The 23,712-nt window shown below is 43.9% G+C and overlaps 1 protein-coding gene across 1 annotated transcript in view; it reads right to left on the reverse strand.

The window, feature by feature from the left end:
- The window catches only part of SCUBE3 (signal peptide, CUB domain and EGF like domain containing 3), a 1,482,089-nt gene that overhangs the window by 751,408 nt on the left and 706,969 nt on the right, over positions 1 to 23,712 (reverse strand). The window contains exon 11 of the mRNA XM_056557668.1: positions 8,867 to 8,983. Within this exon, the coding sequence (XP_056413643.1) occupies positions 8,867 to 8,983 (117 nt within the window). The remainder of the gene's footprint in view (positions 1 to 8,866; positions 8,984 to 23,712) is intronic.

Raw genomic sequence — 23,712 nt, forward strand, 5'->3', positions numbered from 1 at the left:
GTGAATTCATTCATTCATTCTGATAACCCCCCTGGGCATTTGCACGGGGTGCCTGCTGATCGATATCAGCAGTCACCCCAGCCCGATCCCCGCACGGCGGGGACCGAAATTCCCACTGGCGTGCAGGTACGCCCTGGGTCCTTAAGACCCAGGTACAGAAGGCATATCCATACGCCCTAGGTCCTGTACGGGTTAAAGGGGTTATCCCGTAAAAAAACTTTTTATATATATATATATATATATATATATATATATATATATATTTTATTTTATTTTATTTTATTTTTTTATATCAACTGGCTCCAGAAAGTTAAACAGATTTGTAATTTACTTCTATTAAAAAATCTTAATCCTTTCAGTGCTTATGAGCTTCTGAAGTTAAGGCTGTTCTTTTCTTTCTAAATCTACTCTGATGACACCTGTCTCGGGAAACGCCCAGTTTAGAAGCAAATCCCCATAGCAAACCTCTTCTAAACTGGGCGTTTCCCGAGACAGGTGTCATCAGAGAGGATTTAGACAGAAAAGAACAGCCTTAACTTCAGAAGCTCATAAGTACTAAAAGGATTAATATTTTTTAATCGAGGTAATTTACAAATCTGTTTAACTTTCTGGAGCCAGTTGATATATATATAAAAACTTTTTTTCCTGGAATACCCCCTTTAAGTCTAGTTGGGAGCCCCGTCTAGTCGGGCCCTGCACCATTTGGGACAGGTAATTATCTTCAACTATAGTCAGAAACCTGCTTCTTTTATGAGATTCACAGGTCTCAGTCTGCCAGTTTATATTAGGAGAGTTAAAGTCCCCCATTATTATCACCTCATTCTGATTTGATGCCTTGTTTATTTGCCTAAGTGATTGATATTCTGCCTCTTCCATTATGTTTGGTGGCTTATAGCAAACCCCAATCAGAATGTCTTTTTTCATTTTTAAGCTCTATATTATTCTACCCATAATGACTCCACATTATCATTTCCCTTCCATATATCCTCCCGTAGTGCAGCCTTCAGACTATTTCACATAAAGACAAACTCCTCCCCCTTTCTGTTTTGGCCAATCCTTCCTGAATAGACAATAACCCTGTATGTTGACCACCCAGTCACAGCTATTGTCCAACCAAGCCCCACTATATCATAATTTTCCTCACACGTCATACACTCCAGTTCCTCAGTTTTATTGGTCAGACTTTTGGCATTAGTCAACATACAATTCAAATGTGTATGTTTTTTCTGAAGCCTATCTCTATTAACGATTCTAACTCCTCTCTTCGCTCCACCCCCAGGTACATTAATAAGTCCCCCCTCTCTCTCTACACTACCTTCCCCCTCTATGTTGTAGGTTCCCTCCCCCCAGTCTCTAGTTTAAACACTCCTCCACCCTTCTAGCCTTCTTCTTCCCAAGCACAGCTGCCCCTCCCCATTGAGGTGCAGTCCGTCCCTACGGTAGAGCCGGTATCCGACAGCGAAGTCGGACCAGTTCTCCATGAAACCAAACCCCTCCTTTCTACACCAGCTTCTGAGCCACTTGTTTACCTCCCTAATCTCCCGCTTCCTCTCTGGTGTGGCTTGTGGTACAGGTAATATATCCAAAAATATTACCTTGGAGGTCCTTGCCTTAAGCTTGCGGCCTAAATCCCTGAAATAATTTTAATCCTTTAAGGACTGCGGTTTTTCAGTTTTTGCACTTTTGTTTTTTCCTCCTTACCTTTTAAAAATAATAACCCTTTCAATTTTCCACCTAAAAATCCATATTATGGCTTATTTTTGGCGTCACCAATTCTTCTTTGCAGTGACATTAGTCATTTTACCCAAAAATTCACGGCGAAACGGAAAAAAAAATCATTGTGCGAGAAAATCGAAGAAAAATGGCCATTTTGTAACTTTTGGGGGATTCTGTTTCTACGCAGTGCATATTGCGGTAAAAATGACACCTTATCATTATTTTGTAGGTTCATACGGTTAAAATGATACCCTACTTATATAGGTTTGATTTTGTTGTACTTCTGGAAAAAATCATAACTACATGCAGGAAAATTTATACGTTTAAAAATGTCATCTTCTGACCCCTAAAACTTTTTTATTTTTCCACGTACAGGGTGGTATAAGGACTCATTTTTTGCGCCGTGATCTGAAGTTTTTAACGGTATGATTTTTGTTTTGATCGGACTTTTTGATCACTTTTTATTAATTTTTGAATGGTAAAAAAAGTGACCAAAATACGCTTTTTTGGACTTTGGAAATTTTTTACGTGTACCCCATTGACCGTGCGGTTTAATTAACTATATATTTTTATAGTTCAGACATTTACGCATATGTTTATTTTTATTTACACCGTTTTATTTTTTTTATGGGAAAAGGGGGGTGATTCAAACTTTTATTAGAGAAGGGGTTAAATGACCTTTATTAACACTTTTTTTTGCAGTGTTATAGGTCCCATAGGGACCTATAACACTGCACACACTGATCTCTTACACAGATCACTGGCGTGTATTAACACGCCTGTGATCAGCGTTCTCGGCGCTTGACTGCTCCTGCCTGGATCTCAGGCACGGAGCAGTCATTCGTCGATCGGACACCGAGGAGGCAGGTAAGGGCCCTCCCGATGTCCTGTAAGCTGTTCGGGACGCCGCGATTTCACCGCAGCAGTCCCGAACAGCCCGACTGACTAGCCGGGATACCTTCACTTTAGAAGCGGCGGTCAGCTTTGCCGCGATCGGCGATGTGTGGTATTAGCCGCGGGTCCTGGCCGTTGATGAGTGCCGGGACCGACGCGATGTGATGCAGCCGGCGCAGGACGTAAATATAAGGGGTTAAGGACCAAGCCAATTTTCACTGTAGGACCAGAGTGTTTTTTGCACATTTTAGGCATTAATAACTCTCTATGATGCTTTCACTTTTCATTCTGATTCAGAGTTTGTTTTTTCGTGACATATTCTACTTTATGTTAGTGGTAAATTTTTTGCAATACTTGCATAATTTCTTGGTAATTTCTTGGTAAAAAATTCCAAACTTTGAAGCTCTCTGTTTGTAAGGAAAATAGACATTCCAAATAAATTATATATTGATTCCCATATACAATATGTCTACTTTATGTTTGCATCATAAAATTGACATGGAAGACATCAGAGGGCTTCAAAGTATAGCAGCAATTTAACAACTTTTCACAAAATTTTCAAAATCTGAATTTTTTAGGGACCAGTTCAGTTTTGAAGTGGATTTGAAGGGTCTTCATATTAGAAATACCTCACAAATGACCCCATTATAAAAACTTCACCCCTCAAAGTATTCAAAATGACATTCATTAAGTGTGTGAACCCTTTTGGTGTTTCACAGAAATAGCAGCAAAGTAAAGGAGAATATTCAAAATCTTAATTTTTTTTACTCATGTTCTTGTAGACCCAGTTTTTGAATTTTTACAAGGGTGAATAGGAGAAAACACCCCCCCCCCAAAAAAAATAAAATTTGTAACCCAATTTCTCTCAAGTAATGAAATACCTCATATGTGTATGTCAAGTGTTTGACGAGCTCAGAAGGGAAGCTCAGAAGGGAAGGAGCAATAATGGGATTTTGGAGAGTGAATTTTGCTGAAATGTATTTTGGGGGGCATGTCGCATTTAGGAAGCCTCTATGGTGCCAGAACAGCAGTAAACCTCCCCTCAAGGCATATAACAAGGGGTTCAGTGACCCATAACACTCCACAGGTGTTTGACGGCTTTGCGTTAAAGTCAGATGTGTAAATGGAGAAAAAAAAGTTTCACTTAAGTGCAGTTTTTTCCCCCAAATTTACCATTTTTACAAAGGGTAATGGGAGAAAATGCTCCCCTAAAATTTGTCACTTTCGGCTTTTGGAAACCAAATTTAGCTGAAATGGTTTTTGGGGGGCATGTTACATTTAGGAAGCCCCTATGCTGCCAGAACAGCAAAAAAAAACAACAAAAAAAACACCACATGGCATACTATTTTGGAAACTACGCCCCTCAAGGAATGTAACAAGGGGTACACTGAGCCTTAAAACCCCACAGGCGTTTGGTTTTCCCCCAAATTTTACATTTTTGCAAGGGGTAATAGATGAAAATTACCCTCAAAATTTGTAACCCCATTTCTTCTGAGTATGGAAACAACCCATATGTGGATGTAAAGTGCTCTGCTGGCGCACTACAATGCTCAGAAGAGGAGGAGCGACATTGAGCTTTTGGTAAGAGAATTTGTTTGGAATTGAAGTCAGGGGCCATGTGTGTGTACAAAACCCCCGTGGTGCCAGAGCAGTGGACTCCCCCCCCCCACCACATGTGACCCCATTTTGGAAACTACACCCCTCACAGAATTAAGGGGTGCAATGAGTATTTACACCCCACTGGCTTTTGACATATCTTTACATTACATTACATGAGGGGTGTAGTTTCTAAAATGGGGTCACATGTGGGGGGGTCCATTGTTCTGGCACTATGGGGACTTTGTAAACACATGTGGCCTTCAATTCCGGACAAATTTTCTCTTCAAAATCCCAATGGCGCTCCTTCTCTTCTGGGCATTGTAGTGTGCCAGCAGAGCACTTTGCATCCACATATGGGGCATTTTCTTACTCAGAAGAAATGGGGTTAGACATTTTGGAGGCTTTTTTCCTATTTTCCCTTGTGAAAATGAAATATTTAGGGTAACACCAGCATTTTAGTGAAATCTTTTAATTTTTTTCATTTCCCCATCCAAATTGAATGAAAATTCGTCAAACACCTGTGGGGTGTTAAGGCTTGTCACGTTCCGTGATGGGTGTAGTTTCCAAAATGTGGTCACATGTGGGTATTTATGTTTTTTGTGTTTATGTCAGAACCGCTGTAAAAATCAGCCACCCCTGTGCAAATCACCAATTTAGGCCTCAAATGTACATGGTGCGCTCTCACTCCTGAGCCTTGTTGTGCGCCCACAGAGGATTTTACGCCCACATATGGGGTATTCCTGTACTCAGAAGAAATTGCGTTACAAATTTTGGGGGTCTTTTTTTCCTTTTACTGTTTGTGAAAATAAAAAGTATGGGGCACCACTAGCATGTTAGTGTAAAAAAAAATACACTAACAGGCTGGTGTAGCCCCCAACTTTTCCTTTTCATAAGCGGTAAAAGGAGAAAAAGCCCCTCAAAATTTGTAGTGCAATTTCTCCCGAGTACGGTAATGCTGGGAGTTGTTGTTTTGCAACAGCGGGAGGCTCCGTTTTGGAAACACTGCCGCACGATATGTTTTTCATTTTTATTGGGGGGAGGGCAGTGTAAGGGGGTGTATATGTAGTGTTTTACCCTGGAGCTGTTTTACAGCTGGAGGCTCACTGGTTGTAAAACCTTCAGTTAGGTTCTGTTACCTAACTCAGTATTTTCCAACCAGTGTGCCTCCAGCTGTTGCAAAACTACAACTCCCAGCATGTACTGACAGACCGTGCATGCTGGGAGTTGTACTTTTGCAACAGCTGGAGGCACACTGGTTGGAAAACCTTCAGTTAGGTTCTGTTTCCAACCAGTGTGCCTCCAGCTGTTGCAAAACTGCAACTCCCAGCATGTACTGATCGCCGAAGGGCATGCTGGGAGATGTAGTTATGCAATAGCTGGAGGTACGCAACTACAACTCCCAGCATGCCGAGACAGCTGTTTGCTGTTTGGGCATGCTGGGATTTGCAGTTTTGCAACATCTGGAGGGCTACAGTTTATAGACCACTGCCCAGTGATCTCAAAACTGTGACCCTCCAGATGTTGCAAAACTACAAATCCCAGCATGCCCAGACAGCAAAGAGCTGTTTCGGCATGCTAGGAGTTGTAGTTTTGCAAGATCTGGAGGGATACAGTTTAGAGACCACTGTATAGTGGTCTCAAACTGCAGTCCTCCAGCTGTTGCAAAACTACACATTCCAGCATGCCCAAACAGCTGTCTTGGGCATGCTGGGAGTTGTAGTTTTGCAACATCTAGAGGGCTACAGGTTAGAGACCACTGTATAATGGTCTCAGACTGTAGCCCCCCAGATGTTGCTAGGCAACTTACCGGCTTCCGTCAGATCCAGAGAGCCGTCCTCTTCTGCCGCCCGCCGATCACCGTCACCCGCAGCCTCCGGACAGGTAAGTGGATCTTCGGCGCCCGGTCCTCTTCGTTTTCCCCGTTCTGACCTGCCTATTGTGGGTGGCAGGACGGGGAAAACGAAAGTATACCCCCCCCCCCCCCGCCCGCCGATCTGCTATTGGTGGTCGCGTCTAGATCACCAATAGCAGGGATAGGAGGGGTGGCACCCCTGCCACCTCACTCCTATCCCTTCAGGGCGATCGTGGGTGTCTTAGACAACCGCGATCTCCCTTATATTCCGGGTCACCGGGTCACCATAAACCCGTAATGACCCGGAATCGGCGCAAATCGCAAGTGTGAATTTACTTGCGATTTGAGACGATCGCCGAAATGGGGGGGGGCAGGGGGGTGGGTCAGATGACCCCCCCCTAGACATTTGCCCGGGGTGCCTGCTGATTGATATCAGCAGTCACCCCAGTCCGGTCCCTGCCCAGTGCGCGGCGGGGACCGAAATTCCCTCGGGCATATGGATACGCCCTTCGTCCTTAAGTACCAGGACGCAAGGGCGTATGCATACGCCCTTCATCCCCAACAGGTTAAGGACCAAGGGCATACCTGTATGCCCTTGGTCCTTAAGGGGTTAAGAACACTACACCTACCTCTGTCATTGGTGTCAATATGTACCATGACTGTTGGGTCCTCTCCAGCCCCACCCAGCATCCTGTCAACCTGATCCGCAATGTGCTGAACTCGAGCGCCAGGAAGACAACACACTGTTCGGCGATCCCGGTCTTTGTGACAGATCGCCCTGTCTGTCTCCCTAATAATAGAGTCCCCCACTACCAGTACCTGTCTGGCCTGCCCTGCAATCCTCCATCCCTCCTTACTGGAGTAGACACCCCCTGGCGGTCAGAAGCAGAGTCAGAGTCTGAAATGGCATCCCCTTCATCTGCCAACTGGGCAAACTTGTTTGGGTGTGCCAGATCAGGACCATCCTCCCTAACACTTTTCCCTCTACTCTGTTTTCTAACTGTAACCCATCTAGCTGCCTGACTGTCCTCCCCCTCCTCTACCCCGGAGAGTGCTTGCTCAGTAAGCAAGAGACACCTCTCCAAGTTGTCAATGTGTCACAGTGTTGCCAGTTGCTCCTCTAGATCCAGGATCTGGGCTTCCAAATGAACAACTCGCACACACCCTGCACAACAATATGCACCCTCAAACTGCTGTTCAAGGATTGCATATATTGTGCAAGATGCACACTGGATTGCCTTTTCCAAAATTGCCTATCCAGTCACCACTCGGATTTTCATCGGAAATCTGGTTAGCCCTGCCAGGCAACCCAGATTCCACATCTGTTAACCTGTTCCTGACCGCTTGCAAAGCGGAACCGACGGCCGGCTGCCTCCTGACACACATATATTCAAAGCGCGCATCAGTGTTGTGCCTGTCCGCACAACACATAAAGGTAAAAATCTTTTCACTTCTCCTAAAAATTACCTATCACCTACAATCTTCACCATTGGAGTGCTGTCTCTGTGTATCTTTCTCTCTGCTCTCCTCCCTTTTCCAAAATGGAGGCTATACTAGATTTGGGGATTGCAAAAATTAATAGTAAAAAAAATCAAACAATAAAATATTTCAATTAAGCTCCCTGAATTTAAATGCCCTTAATTTTAAGTCCCTTTCACTTGTATACTTACACTCACTTGTATACTTCACACTCTTGTATACAGACACACAATCACTAGCTCAGACAATAGCTTAGTGTACTTTCGTTTAGGGTATGTTCACACTGAGGAATTGGGGCAGAAATCAAGCAGAAATTTTCTGCCTCAAAATATTGTTACTTTTCCACAAGAACTCAGAGATTTCACGCGGAAATGCAGGTTTCATGCGGAGGAGGAGTATCAAGTATTTCTATTCATAACATTTTAATTTTTTTTTCATGCGGAAATTCTGTGCGGATTCCGCGTGGAAATGCTTCTGACTCAAAAAAAAAAAAACATTGATCTCTATGGGAAAACGACGCTGATTCTGCCTGAAAGAAAGAACATGTTCTTTATTCAAGCGGAACAGACTTCCTCGTCAGAATTCTGCTTGAGGAAATTCCTCAGTGTGAACTGAGGGGCAGAAATTCTGTACAACTCTATGGGGTTTTCACTGCTGAATGAATTGGAGAGGAAAAAGCGAGCAGAATTGCTCGTGGAAATTCCTATCCAATTCCTCAGTGTGAACATACCCTTATAGTTACCAGATACCACCTCTCCTCCACTGCCTCGAAGTGAATGCAAAGGGCTAGCTGGCTGCAATTCATCAGCTGCTAATTAACTACTCCATCCACTCTCCACCTGTATTCCTCCCAGACAGAGAAAGGGAAAAAAAAATAACTCACAGAAATGCACTCAACAATACTCACAATACTTCTTACAGTATTCCCGTAATTTTAAGTAATTTTTAGCACCCATGTTCGTGATCACTTTTTGTACTGCCATGGATAACATGGTTTGGCCACCATATTGCAGTGTGCAATATTCTGCATACATCATTTTCTCAGTAAATGCTGGTCGGAACAATGTAAAAATTAGCACACATATCCATGATCACCTTCTCCACCATCAGGGGTCACAGCAATCCTGTGCTATAACCCAGCTCTGCAGCCTGGCCACCTGTATTGCTGCTTGCAGCTATATTTCATTTTGCATCTGGTATGAGTTGTAAGTATTTATAGTAACTATTTTTTTCACACAATACCTTTGTATATATGGTTATGATTTAGCCCGTATGTTTTGGGTGACCCCAAAGAAAGAAACAGAATATGATACCTCTGATATTTACCTTTACAAGTTTTTCTGTCAACTTGAAGCATAAAACCCATGGGACAGCTGCATTGAACACCAGTAAAAGCATCATGACATCGACTATCACAGCCACCATTATTCACTGAGCAGGTCTCTAGAAGGTGACAGACCAAAGATAAATTAGCCAAAACAGGCATTTATAATAACAATAACGAATTACAAAAAATGCCTCTAGGTAGAAAGGAATGAAAAAATGACCGTCTCTGGCGCTGGTCTGCTGCAGTGGTTAATAATCAGACATCTGATGTATTAGTTTAAAAAGGTTTTATTGTATAAAACACATGCAACGCGTTTCTGGACCGAAATGGACCCTTTGTCAGGCAACGTGCTTCTTGCCTGACGAAGGGTCCATTTCGGGCCAGAAACGCGTTGCATGTGTTTTATACAATGAAACCTTTTTAAACTACTACATCAGCAGACTAGTGCCACTGCAGCAGACCAGTGCCAGAGACGGTTGTTTTTTCCTTCCTTTCTACCCATCTACACTGGGAGAACGAGTTGATCCCAGAGGACCGTAGCTGCAGGCCTGGATATTGTACAAAGCCAGTGGAGGTGTTGTGCTCTTAGCCCAACCCCACTTGGTGAGTAATACTCTTGCTCATCACCTATGATTCTTCATGAACGTACTTCACTAGGGGCGCAATCCCTTCTCCCTCTTTTTTCTTTTTGTTATTTTCAAAAAATGCCTTCAAGCATTATAAGATAATGAACACTAAAAATATATATTATATATCAGAGGTTGGAAGTAATAAGGTCTCTATTAACTGATAAGTGATAAAACGGTCTCAATGTGTTTCACCCACCAGAAAGCAAATGCCCTATATCAGCAGCCGATTTACTTGTTTGCTAGTTATTCTATATAGCCCTATCAAAGAAGAGCAGTAATGAAGCACTAATAAAGTAGCCTTAGTAGCTTATAAAAGAGAGGCCCAAATTTATCAAAGTTTGCTTTTGTGGACTGTTTTCTCACACTTTTTCTTCTCCTTTCCTTTTTTGCTGACATGCACCGAATTTATCATTATGGCGCACGTTTTCACTTCTCTACACAGAATTCAGCGGGGAAACAGTTATGCTATACAGAGGTGTGAGGAGAGCTCTACAGAGTGTTGTGGAGAGCTATAACAAGGTTTGTGTCAAGAAATTTAAAGCTGTTTGTGAATAATTATACTGAGTTTTCTGTACAACTATAACCATTTTGTGAATAGCAATATAAGTAGTTGTGTGGAGACCTATAACCAGTTTGGAAATAGCGATATTAGGAGGTGTGTGGAGATGTGGAGACCTATAACAACTTACTTGAGAGCTATAACAAGTTTTTTTGAAAGCAATATAACCTGTTGTGTGGAAAGCTATACGAAGATGTGTGAACAGCTATAGCAGGGGTATTCAACTGGAGGACCACGGTCCATATCTGGACCGGAGCCACCAGTCATCCTGACCACCCGCCGCATCTCCCCTCATTCATTTGGATAGGTATCTCTAAGACACCGATACAAATGAATAGCTGCGGCCTTGAGCAAGGGAGCACTGTGTTCCCTACCCGGTGATTCTCCTGTGATGCAAGTGGCACGATTAGCGCTGCCTGCATCATCTGCTCTGGCCAGGCGTGACTACTTGAGGCCAGTGCAACGTAGCAGTGTGGAACCTATGACTGGGAGCCTATATTATCAGGTAAATATTTGTGTTCCATCACGTGTGACTCTTCAGTTGTTTTAGAACAACAACTCCCATCATGACCCTCTATCTGTGCATGATAGGAATTTTATTTTTTAACAGCTGGGGAGACACAGAGGCAAATTTCATGTGGGGGCACAGTGTCATAATTAATTCTGGGAGCACAGGGGAATAATTAATTCTGTGCGCACAGCAACATAATTCATTTGAGGGGCACAGCGGCATCATTAATTCTGGAGCTACAGCACCATAATTTATTCTGGGGGCATAGTGGAATAACTAATTCTGTGGGCCAGTGGCATAATTTAATTCTGGGGGACAATGGCATACTTAATTCTGGAGGAAAAGTGGCATGATTAATTCTGGGGGCGTAGTGGCATCATTAATTCTTGGAGACAGTGGCATTATTAATTCTATTATAATAGTTAATGTATAATAATTCATTATTAACCCCTTAACGACGAAGAACGTATATTTACGTCCTCCACCGGCTCCCGCGATATGCCGCGGGGTCACACGGTGTCCCCGTGTCATATCGGGTCGTCCCGGCGGCTATCAACGGCCGGGACCCGCGGCTAATACAGGACATCAGTGATGCCCTGTATTAACCCTTCAGACGCGGCGATCAAAGCTGACCGCCGCGCCTAAAGTGAAAGTAACCCGGCTGCTCAGTCGGGCTGTTCGGGACTGCTGCGGTGAAATCGCGGTGTCCCGAACAGCTTACAGGACATCAGGAGGGCCCTTACCTGCCTCCTCGGTATCCGATCGACGTATGACTGCTCCGTGCCTGAGATCCAGGCAGGAGCAGTCAAGCGCCGATAACACTGATCACAGGCGTGTTAATACACGCCAGTGATCAGCATGAGAGATCAGTGTGTGCAGTGTTATAGGCCCCTATGGGAGCTATAACACTGCAAAAAAAGTTTTAAAAAAAAGTGTTAATATAGGTCATTTAACCCTTTCTCGAATAAAAGTTTGAATCACCCCCCATTTCCCATAAAAAAAATAAAACAGTGTAAATAAAAATAAACATATGTGGTATCGCCGCGTGCGTAAATGTCCGAACTATAAAAATATATTGTTAATTAAACCGCGCGGTCAATGGCGTACACGTAAAAAAAATTCAAATGTCCAAAAAAGCATATTTTTGGTCACTTTTTATACCATCAAAAAAATGAATAAAAAGTGATCAAAAAGTCCAATCAAAACAAAAATGGTACCGATAAAAACTTCAGATCACGGCGCAAAAAATGAGTTCTCATACTGCCCTGTATGTGGAAAAATAAAAAAGTTATAGGGGTCAGATAAGGACATTTTTAAACGTATAAATTTTCCTGCATGTAGTTATGATTTTTTCCAGAAGTATGACAAAATGAAACCTATATAAGTAGGGTACCATTTTAACCATATGAACCTACAGAATAATGATAAGGTGTCATTTTTACCGAAATATGCACTGCGTAGAAACAGAATCCCCCAAAAGTTACAAAATGGCGTTTTTTTCTTCGATTTTGTCGCACAATTATTTTTTTTTCCATTTCGCCGTGAATTTTTGGGTAAAATGACTAAAGTCACTGCAAAGTAGAATTGGTCACGCAAAAAATAAGCCATAATATGGATTATTAGGTGGACAATTGAAAGGGTTAGGATTTTTAAAAGGTAAGGAAGAAAAAACGAAAGTGCAAAAACTGAAAAACCCTGCGTCCTTAAAGGACATGTCCGGTGCTCACTTTTTTTATTGTATCCGTTCCGGGCTGCAAAGAAAAAGAAAATAAGCTTTCTCTTGCCTGCCTACACTCCCCCGGTGCTCCGGTACAGGCGTTCGGTCCCCAGGCTGTATTCTTCTTACTTCCTGTTAGCCCGGCACGTCACACGGAGCTTCAGCCTATCACTGGTTGAGGTGGGACATCGCTGCGGCCGGTGATAGGTTGAAGCTCCGAGTGACGTACCGGGCTAACAGGAAGTAAGAAGAATACAGCCCTGGGACCCAACACCTGTACTGAAGCACCGGGGGGAGCCTAGGCAGGTAAGAGAAATTTTGTTTTCTTTTATTTTTCAGCCCGGAACGGATAAAATAAGAAGAGTGAGCACCAGACATCTCCTTTAAGGGGTTAATATAACAGCAAATAAGTTATGGAAGGATTATTTATTTTTACCGAGAAGTAAATGTCAAACCCCTTAAAGAAACCTTTGAGCAAAAAGCATTTTTATCTCAGAACTTAAAGGGGTACTCCAGCCATAGACAACCAAGCCCCTATCTAAAGGTTATAGGATAAGATGTCTGATTATGGGGGGAACGCCGCTGTGAAACCATTCAACCTCTCCTGCAACACCCCCTGTCATCTATTGAAAAGAGTACATTTCTATCTGTGCATAATGACTGGCGATGCTGGGTCGGGTTGAAAGTGACGTCACGGTCACACCCTCCTGATGTAACTGCCCCCTCAATGTCAGTCTATAGGAGGCGCCATGATGGCCGGTACGCCTCCTCAAATTGACTAGAATAATGAAAGCGGCTTGTGATGTCAGAACCCCCAGCCCTAGCATCAAAAGTAATCAGTCACGGAGCAGAACTGACTCCGTTACCAAGATGACAGGGGGTGATGCAACAGAGATTGCGGGGGATCCTAGTGGTGGGAAATGAACAGACATCTTTTAACATATCCTTAAAGGGGTACTCCGCGGTTAGACATCTTATCCCCTTTCCAAAGTTTTCTCTGAGGGTGATGATGGGTGGTGCAGGGGATGGAGCATCATGACTTAATGTCCGCCTCCTCAATGCAAGTCTATGGAAGGGGCGTTATGCCCCCTCCCATTAGCTCTGGGATGATGAGGTACAAGGCTGCTGCAGGGGGGGATGGCAGGCCACCCTCGATCAACAACAGAGTAACCCTTAAAGAATGGGGATTAGTAAATGCTTAGAGGCGGAGTACACCTTTAAAAAGACATCAGAAATGAAAGTATGAATATAAATAATTTATTTATAAATATTCTAGTTTAAAAAATATTAATAGATTAGTTGAAGACTATTAACAAAAATAAATGCATTTAACCCCTTAAAGATGGGGGGCATAGCCATATGCCCCCATTTTAACCCCTTAAGGACCAGGCCATTTTACACCTTAAGGATCGGAGAGTTTTTTGCAATTCTGACCACTGTCTCTTTAAACATTAATAACTCTGGAATGCTTTTAGTTATCATTCTGATTCTGAGATAGTTTTTTCGTGACATATTCTACTTTAACTTAGTGGTAAAATTTTATGGTAACTTGCATCCTTTCTTGGTGAAAAATCCCAAAATTTGATGAAAAAAATGAAAAAATTTTGCATTTTTCTAACTTTGAATCTCTCTGCTTGTAAGGAAAATAGATATTCAAAATAAAACATTTTTGGGTTCACATATACAATACGTCTACTTTATGTTTGTATCATAAAATTTATGAGTTTTTACTTTTGGAAGACACCAGAGGGCTTAAAAGTTCAGCAGCAATTTTGAAATTTTTCACAAAATTTTCAAACTCGCTATTTTTCATGGACCAGTTCAGGTTTTTATGAATCAGTTCAGTGGATTTGAAGGGTCTTCATATTAGAAATACCCCATAAAAGACCCCATTATAAAAACTACACCCCCCAAAGTATTCAAAATGACATTCAATAAGTGTATTAACCCTTGAGGTGTTTCACAGGAATAGCAGAAAAGTGAAGGAGAAAATTCACAATCTTCATTTTTTACACTCGCATGTTCTTGTAGACCCAATTTTTGAATTTTTGCAATTGGTAGAAAGGAGAAAATTTTTACTTGTATTTGAAACCCAATTTCTCTCGAGTAAGGACATACCTCATATGTTTATGTTAATTGTTCGGCGGGCGCAGTAGAGGGCTCAGAAGGGAAGGAGCGACAAATGGTTTTTGGGGGGCATGTCACCTTTAGGAACCCCTATGGTGCCAGAACAGCAAAAAAAAACACATGGCATACCATTTTGGAAACTAGACCCCTCGGGGAACGTAACAAGGGGTAAAGTGAACCTTAATACCCCACAGGTGTTTCACGACTTTTGCATATGTAAAAAAAAAAAAAAAATGTTTTACCTAAAATGCTTGGTTTCCCAAAAATTTTACATTTTTAAAAAGGGTAATAGCAGAAAATACCCCCCAAAATTTGTAACACAATTTCTCCCGAGTACGGCGATACCCCATATGTGGCCCTAAACTGTTGCCTTGAAATACGACAGGGCTCCAAAGTGAGAGTGCCATGCGCATTTGAGGCCTAAATTAGGGACTTGCATAGGGGTGGACATAGGGGTATTCTACGCCAGTGATTCCAAAACAGGGTGCCTCCAGCTGTTGTAAAAGTCCCAGCATGCATGGACAGTCAGTGGCTGTCTGGTAATACTGGGAGTAGTTGTTTTGCAACAGCTGGAGGCTCCGTTTTGGAAACAGTGGCGTACCAGACGTTTTTCATTTTTATTGGGGAGGGGGGCTGTGTAGGGGTATGTGTATATGTAGTGTTTTTTACTTTTTATTTTATTTTGTGGTAGTGTAGTGTAGTGTTTTTAGGGTACAGTCGCACGGGCAGGGGGTTCACAGTAATTTCTCGCTGGCAGTTTGAGCTGCAGCAGAAAATTTGCCGCAGCTCAAACTTGCAGCCAGATACTTACTGTAAGCCTCCGCCCATGTGAGTGTACCCTGTACATTCACATTGGGGGGGGGGGGAACATCCAGCTGTTGCAAAACTACAACTCCCAGCATGTACGGTCTATCAGTGCATGCTGGGAGTTGTAGTTTTGCAACAGCTGGAGGCACACTGGTTGTGAAACACAGAGTTTGGCAACCAGTGTGCCTTCAGCTGTTGCAAAAGCTACAACCCCCAGCATGTACGGACAGCGGAAGGGCATGCTGGGTGTTGTAGTTATGCAACAGCGGGAGGCATACTACTTTGGCTGGGGATGCTGGGGATTGTAGTTATGCAACAGCTGGAGACACACTGATTTGCTACTTAACTCAGTGTGCCTTCAGCTGTTGAAAAACTACAACTCTCAGCAGTCACCGACAGCCAACGGGCATGCTGGGAGTTGTAGTTATGCAACCAGCAGATGCACCACTACAAGTCCCAGCATGCACTTTAGCTGTTTGTGCAACCTGGGAGTTGTAGTTACACAACAGCTGAAGGTACAGTTTTCCATAGAAAGAATGTGCCTCCAGCTATTGCAAAACCATAAGTCCCAGCATGCCCATAAGGGAATGCTGGGAGTTGTGGTGGTCTGCCTCCTCCTGTTGCATAACTACAGCTCCCAGCATGCCCTTTTTGCATGCTGGGAGCTGTTGCTAAGCAACAGCAGGAGGCTGTCACTCACCTCCTGCTGCTGCTGATCGATGCTGCAGGTCAGTCCCGCCGCCGCCGCTGTCGTCGCCCCTGGGGCCCCGATCCCAACATTAACGCCGGGGATCGGGGTCCCCAGCACCCGGGGTCTTCTGCCCGCACCCGCTCACGTCCTCCGGAAGAGGGGCGGAGCGGGTGCGGGAGTGACACCCGCAGCAGGCGCCCTGATTGGTCGGCCGGGAATCCGTCCGACGAATCAGGGCGAACGTGAGGTGGCACCAGTGCCACCTCACCCCTGCAGGCTCTGGCTGTTTGGGGCCGTCTCTGACGGCCCCGATCAGCCAGTAATTCCGGGTCACTGGAGACCCGATTGACCCGGAATCGCCGCAGATCGCTGGACTGAATTGTCCAGCGATCTGCGGCCATCGCCGACATGGGGGGGCACAATGACCCCCCTGGGCGATATGCCGCGATGCCTGCTGAACGATTTCAGCAGGCATCGGGCACCGACTCCCCTCCGGCTAGCGGCGGGGGGGCCGGGAATGGACAGGACGTACTCCTACGTCCTCGGTCCTTAAGGACTCGGAAACGGGGGCGTAGGAGTACGTTCATTGTCCTTAAGGGGTTAAAGTCCTTAAAGGGGTACTCCCGTGGAAAAAAAAATTTTTTAAATCAACTGGTGCCAGAAAGTTAAAAAAAATTGTAAATTACTTCTATAAAAAAATCTTAATCCTTTCAGTACTTATTAGCTGCTGAATACTACAGAGGAAATGGTTTTCTTTTTGGAACACAGAGCTCTCTGCTGACATCATGACCGCAGTGCTCTCTGCTGACATCTCTGTCCATAGTAGGAGAAAATCCCCATAGCAAACATATGCTGCTCTGGACAGTTCCTAAAATGGACAGAGATGTCAGCGCTGTGGTCATGATGTCAGCAGAGAGCTCTGTGTTCCAAAAAGAAAACCATTTCCTCTGTAGTACTTTACAAATCTGTTTAACTTTCTGGCACCGGTTGATAAAAAAAAAAACAGCAATACTCCTTTAACCCCTTAAGGACCAAGCCCATTTTCACCTTAAAGGGGTACTCCGCCCCTAGACATCTTATCCCCTATCCAAAGGATAGGGGATAAGATGTCAGATCGCCGCGTTCCCGCTGCTGGGGAGCCCCGGGATCCCCGCTGCGGCACCGCGCTATCATTACAGCACAGAGCGAGTTTGCTCTGTGCGTAATGACGGGCGATACGGGGGATGGAGCAGCGTGACGTCATGACTCCGCCCCTCGTGACATCACGGCCTGTCCCCTTAATGCAAGTCTATGGGAGGGGGCGTGACGACCGCCACGCCCCCTCCCATAGACTTGTATTGAAAGGGGCGAGCCGTGACGTCACGAGGGGCGGAGCCGTGATGTAACGATGCTCCGGCCCCTGTACTGCCCATCATTACATGCAGAGCGAACTCGCTCTGTGCTGTAATGATAGCGCAGTGCCGCAGCGGGGATCCCGGGGGTCCCCAGCAGCGGGACCGCGGCGATCTGTCATCTTATCCCCTATCCTTTGGATAGGGGATAAGGTGTCTAGGGGCAGAATAGTTTTGCATTTAGTTTTTTTCCTCCTTGCCTTCTAAAATCCATAACTCTTTTATATTTCCATCTACAGACCCATATAAGGGCTTGTTTTTTGCGCGACCAATTGTACTTTGTAATGAAACCTCTCATTTTACCATAAAATGTACAGCGAACCAAAAAAAAAACTTTTTAGGGAGGAAATTTAAATGAAAAACACAATTTTGCACATTTTGGAGGGTTTTGTTTTCACACTATACACTTTATGGTAAAAATGACATGTGTTCTTTATTCTGTGGGTCAATACGATTAAAATGATACTCATGGCTAGAATCTAAAACTTTTTGTACAAAATCAGTAATCTAAAATCGCCCACTTTTGACCACCTATAACTTTTTCATTTTTCATTTTTCTGTAATTTTTTTTTATAAAAAATGATCTAAAAGTTTTACATATGCAAATGTAGTATCGATAAAAGGTACAGTTAACGTCGCAAAAAATTAGCCCTCATACGGGATCATTTTTTGCGACGTTAACTGTACCTTTCATCGATACTACATTTGCATATGTAAAACTTTTAGATCATTTTTTATAAAAAATTTTTTTTTATAAAATGTGACAAAAAAGCTGCATTTTTTTACTTACATTTTTTACGTTTACGCCATTCACCATAAAGGATAATTATTATATTTTGATAGTACAAACATTTACGCACGCGGCGATACCAAATATGTTTATAAAAAAATATATTATATGTTTATAAAAAAATATATTGATCACGGCATCAGAGGGGTTAATGGCGGGTTACGGGCGGGTCCCCGGCTGCTACTAGCAGCCGGAACCTGCCGTGTATGACGCTAGCACCTTTCCGATGCTGGCGGTCATACACAGGACGTAAATGTACATTCTGGTGCGGGAAGTCCATGGTCGTTAAGGGGTTAAGGACCCAGCCATTTTTCACTGTAGGACCCGGACATTTTTTGCACATCTGACCACTGTCACTTTAAGCATTAATAACTCTGGGATGCTTTTACCTTTCATTCTGATTGCAAGATTGTTTATTCGTGACATATTCTACTTTATGTTAGTGGTAAAATTTTGTCAATACTTGCATCGTTTCTTGGTGAAAAATTCCCAAATTTTATGAAAAAATTGGAAATTTAGCATTTTTTGTACTTTGAAGCTCTCTGCTTATAAGGAAAATGAACATTCCAAATAAATTATATATTGATTAACATACACATTGGCCCTCATTTGCTATTGCAAACCTGACATGTTTTGTTGGGTTGCGCGCCAGATTCTGTCGCATTGCGCCCCATTTTGCGCCAGAATTGAAAAAAACAGACTAACTCTCCATTTTGCTAAGAAAACCCGAAAAAGGGGCATGGCCACCAGGACAAGGGGGCGTGGTCTCTGAAAAGGGGCATGTTCCCGACATTTTAACAAAAACCCAACATATTTACTAAGGTTTCCACATTAAATGTGGTGGATTTGAGCAGAAGAAAACCAGACAGATCAGAGCATGTGAAAAAAAAAAGCAAAATGTAGGGAAACCTTAGTGAATACCGTGGAAAATAAATTGTAGGGAATTAAAGCTCACAAAGAAACCTACAGTCCACTCTTAGTAAATGAGGGCCAATGGGGGAGATTTATCAAAACCAGTGCAAAGTAAAGCCTTGTATAAAATGAAAGAAGCAAGCTGATTGGTTGCTATGGGCAACACAGCAACTTTCCCTCTGCACAGGTTTTGATAAATCTTCCCCAATATGTCTACTTTGCATCATAAAGTTGACATGTTTTTACTTTTGGAAGACATCAGAGGGCTTCAAAGTTCACCAGCAATTTTTCAATTTTTCACAAAATTTTCTAAATCTAAATTTTTCAGGGACCAGTTCAGTTTTGAAGTGGATTTGAAGGGCCTTCATATTAGAAATACTCCATAAATGACCCCATTATAAAAACTGCACCCCTCAAAGTATTCAAAATGACATTCAAAAGGTTTGTTAACCCTTTAGGTGTTTCACAGGAATAGCAGCAAATTGAAGGAGAAAATTCAAAATTAAATTTTTTATACTCGCATGTTCTTGTAGACCCAGTTTTTGAATTTTTACAAGGGGTAAAAGGAGAGAAATCTTCCTAAAATGTGTAACCCAATTTCTCTCGAGTAAGGAAATACCTCATATGTGTATTTCAAGTGTTCGGCGGATGCACTAGAGGGCTCAGAAGGGAAGGAGCGACAATGGGATTTTGGAGAGTGATTTTTTCTGAAATGGTTTTTGGGGGGCATGTCACATTTAAGAAGCCTCTGTGGTGCCAGAACAGCAAAAAAAAAACACATAGCATACTATTTTGGAAACTACACCCCTCAAGGAATGTAACAAGGGGTACAGTGAGCCGTAAAACCCCACAGGTGTTTGCCGACTTTGCGTTAAAGTTGGTATGTAAATGATTTTTTTTTTTCACTAAAATGCTAGTTTTCCCCAAAATTTATATTTTTTACAAGGGGTAATAGGAGAAAATGCTATATGCTCCTCAAAATTTGTAACCCCATCTCTTCTGAGTATGGAAATACCCCGTGTGTGGACGTCAAATGCTCTGCTGGCGCACTACAATGCTCAGAAGGGAAGGAGTCACATTTGGCTTTTGGAAAGCAAATTTTGCTGAAATGGTTTTTTGGGGGGTATGTCACATTTGGTGCCAGAACAGCAAAAACACCCACATGGCATACTATTTTGGAAACTACACCCCTCAAGGAACGTAACAAGGGGTAAAGTGAGCCTTAACACCTCACAGGTGTTTGACGACTTTTTGTTAAAGCTGGATGTGTAAATGAAAAAAATATATATATTTCTCACTAAAATGCATTTTTTCCCCAAAATTTTAAATTTTTCAAGGGGTATTAGGAGAAAGTGACCCCCAAAATATGTAACCCCATTTCTTCTGAGTGTGCAAATACCCAATGTGTGTACATCAAATGCTCAGAAGAGGAGGAGCGCCATTGAGCTTTTGGAAAGAAAATTTGTTTGGAATAGAAGTCAGGGGCCACGTGCATTTACAAAGCCCCCCGTGGTACCACATGTGACCCCATTTTGCAAAATACACCTCTCACAGAATTTAATAAGAGGTGAAGTGAGTATTTACACCCCACTGGCGTTTGACAGATCTTTGGAATAGTGGGATGTGCAAATGAAAACTTAAACTTTTCATTTTCATGGACCACTGTTCCAAAAATCTGTCAGACACCTGTGGGGTGTAAATGCTCACTTTCTCTTCAAAAGCTCAATGGCGCTCCTTCTCTTCTGAGCATTGTAGTTCGCCCGCAGAGCACTTTACATCCACATAATGGGTATGGTCTTACTCAGAAGAAATGGGGTTACAAATTTTGGGGGGCTTTTTCCTATTTTCCCTTGTGAAAATGAAAAATTTAGGGTAACACCAGCATTTTAGTGAAAATTATTATTATTATTTTTTTCATTTTTCCATCTAAATTTGAAGAATTTTCATTAAACACCTCTGGGCTGGTAAGGCGCACTCTAACCCTTGTAACGTTCCGTGAGGGGTGTATTTTCCAAAATTGGGTCACATGTGGGTATTTATTTTTTTGCGTTTATGTCAGAACCGCTGTAAAATCAGCCACCCCTGTGCAAATCACCAATTTAGTTGTCAAATGTACATAGTGCACTCTCACTCCTGAGCCTTGTTGTGCGCCCGCAGAGCATTTTACGCCCACATATGTGTTACAAATGTTGGGGGTCTTTTTTTCCTTTCATCGCTTGTGAAATTAAAAAGTATGGGGCAACACCAACATGTTAGTGTAAAAAAATAAAAAAAATTACACTAACAGGCTGGTGTAGCCCCCAACTTTTTCTTTTCATAAGGGGTAAAAGGAGAAACAGCCCCCCAAAATATGTAGTGCAATTTCTCCCAAGTACGAAAATACCCCATATGTGGCCCTAAACTGTGTCCTTGAAATACGACAGGGCTCCGAAATGAGAGAGCGCCATGCGCATTTGAGGACTAAATTAGGGATTGCATAGGGGTGGACATAGGGGTATTCTACGCCAGTGATTCCCAAACAGCGTGCCTCCAGCTGTTGCTAAACTGCCAACATGCCTGGACAGTCAGTGGCTGTCCAGAAATGCTGGGAGTTGTTGTTTTGCAACAGCTGGAGGCTCCGTTTTGGAAATACTGCCGTACAATACGTTTTTCATTTTTATTGGGAGGGGACAGTGTAAGGGGGGTGTATATGTAGTGTTTTACCCTTTATTATGTTTTAGTGTAGTGTTTTTAGGGTTCATTCGCACTGGCGGAGGTTTACAGTGAGTTTCCCGCTAGGAGTTTGCGCTCCGGCGAAAAATTCGCCTCAGCTCAATCTTCAGGCAGGAAACTTACTGTAAACTCGCCCATGTGACTGTACCCTGTACATTCACATGGGTAGGGGAGCAAACCTCCAGCTGTTTCAAAACTACAACTCCCAGCATGCACTGACAGACCGTGCATGCTGGGAGTTGTACTTTTGCAACTGAAGGTTTTCCAACCAGTGTGCCTCCAGCTGTTGCAAAACTACAACTCCCGGCATGTACTGATCGCCGAAGGGCATGCTGGAAGATGTAGTTATGCAACAGCTGGAGGTACGCAACTACAACTCCCAGCATGCCGAGACAGCTGTTTGATGTTTGGGCATGCTGGGATTTGCAGTTTTGCAACATCTGGAGGGCTACAGTTTAGAGACCATTGCACAGTGGTGCCCAATCAGCTTGCCCAAACAGCTGTGTGGGCATGCTGGGAGTTGTAGTTTTTCAACATCTGGAGGGCTACAGTTTAGAGACTATGCAATAGTGGTCTCAAACTGTAGCCAACTCACCGGCTTCTGTAGGATCCAGGGAGCCGCATCGCCGTCCTATGCTGCCGCCGATCACTGACGTCGATCGATGCCTACGCCGCTGCTGATGGGTAAGTAGACTATGGCGCTGGTCCTCAGTCGGTTTCCCCGTTCTGCCCCGCCTATTGTGGGTGGACAAAACGGGGAAACAAAAAGTTAACCCGCCCCGCCCCCGATCTGCTATTGGTCGTCACTTCTAGATGACCAATAGCAGGGATAGGAGGGGTGGCCCCCCGGCCCCCTCACTCCTATCTCTTCAGGGGGATCGTGGGTGTCTTGGACAACCCCGATCTACCTTATTTTCCGGGTCACCATAGACCTGTATGACCTGGCAAAGCCGTGAATCGCCGGTGTGAATTCAGATGACCCCCCTGGGCATTTGCGAGGGGTGCCTGCTGATCGATATCAGCAGTCACCCCGGTCCGGGGACCGGAATGCCCACAGACGTACCGGTACGTCATGGGTCCTTAAGACCCAGGGTCCCATAACGTAGCCGTACGTCATGGGTCCTGAAAGGGTTAAGGACCGAGGGCGTATGGGTACGCCCGTGGGAATTTCGGTCCCCGCCGCTAGCCGATAGGGGACTGGACCGGGATGCCTTCTGAAATCATTCAGCAGGCATCCCGGCATATCGCCCAGTGGGGTCCTGAGACACCCCCCCCCCCCCATGTCAATTCAGACCGTCGATCTGCGGCGATTCCGGGTCATACGGGTCTCCGGTGACCCGGAAAATAAGGGGGATCGGTCGTGTCCAAGACACCCTTGGTCCCCATGAAAGGATAGGAGTTAGGTGGCGGTCAACCAATAGCAGATCGTTAGCACGGGGGGGGGGTTAAAGTTTGGTTCCCTCATTCTGCCCACTCTCAGTAGTCCGGGCAGAATGGGGGATCTGTCCTATGACCGGCGTAGGAGGTCAATTACGATCGCCGGCGGTAGCGGGCAGCAATGACGTGCAGCTGGCTCCCTGGTGCGGTGTGCTGCAGACTACGGAAACAGTTGTCTCTAAACTGTAGCCCTCCAGATGTTGCAAAACTACAAATCCCAGCAAGCCCAGACAGCAAACTGCTGTGTGGGCATGCTGGAAGTTGTAATTTTGCAAGATCTGGAGGGCCACAGTTTAGGGACCACTGCACAGTGATCTCCAAACTGTAGCCCTCCAGCTGTTGCAAATCACTGTGCAGTGGTCTCTAAACTGTGGCCCTCTAGATCTTGCAAAAATACATCTCCCAGCCTGCCCACACAGTAGTTTGCTGTCTGGGCATGCTGGGATTTGTAGTTTTGCAACATCTCGAAGGCCACAGTTTGGAGATCACTGTGCGGTGGCTTCTAAACCGTGGCCCTCTAAATCTTACAAATCTACAACTCCCTGCATACACGAAGACCAAA

Source organism: Hyla sarda, chromosome 2 (assembly GCF_029499605.1).
Source record: "Hyla sarda isolate aHylSar1 chromosome 2, aHylSar1.hap1, whole genome shotgun sequence".
In the NCBI taxonomy this organism is placed as follows: domain Eukaryota; kingdom Metazoa; phylum Chordata; class Amphibia; order Anura; family Hylidae; genus Hyla; species Hyla sarda.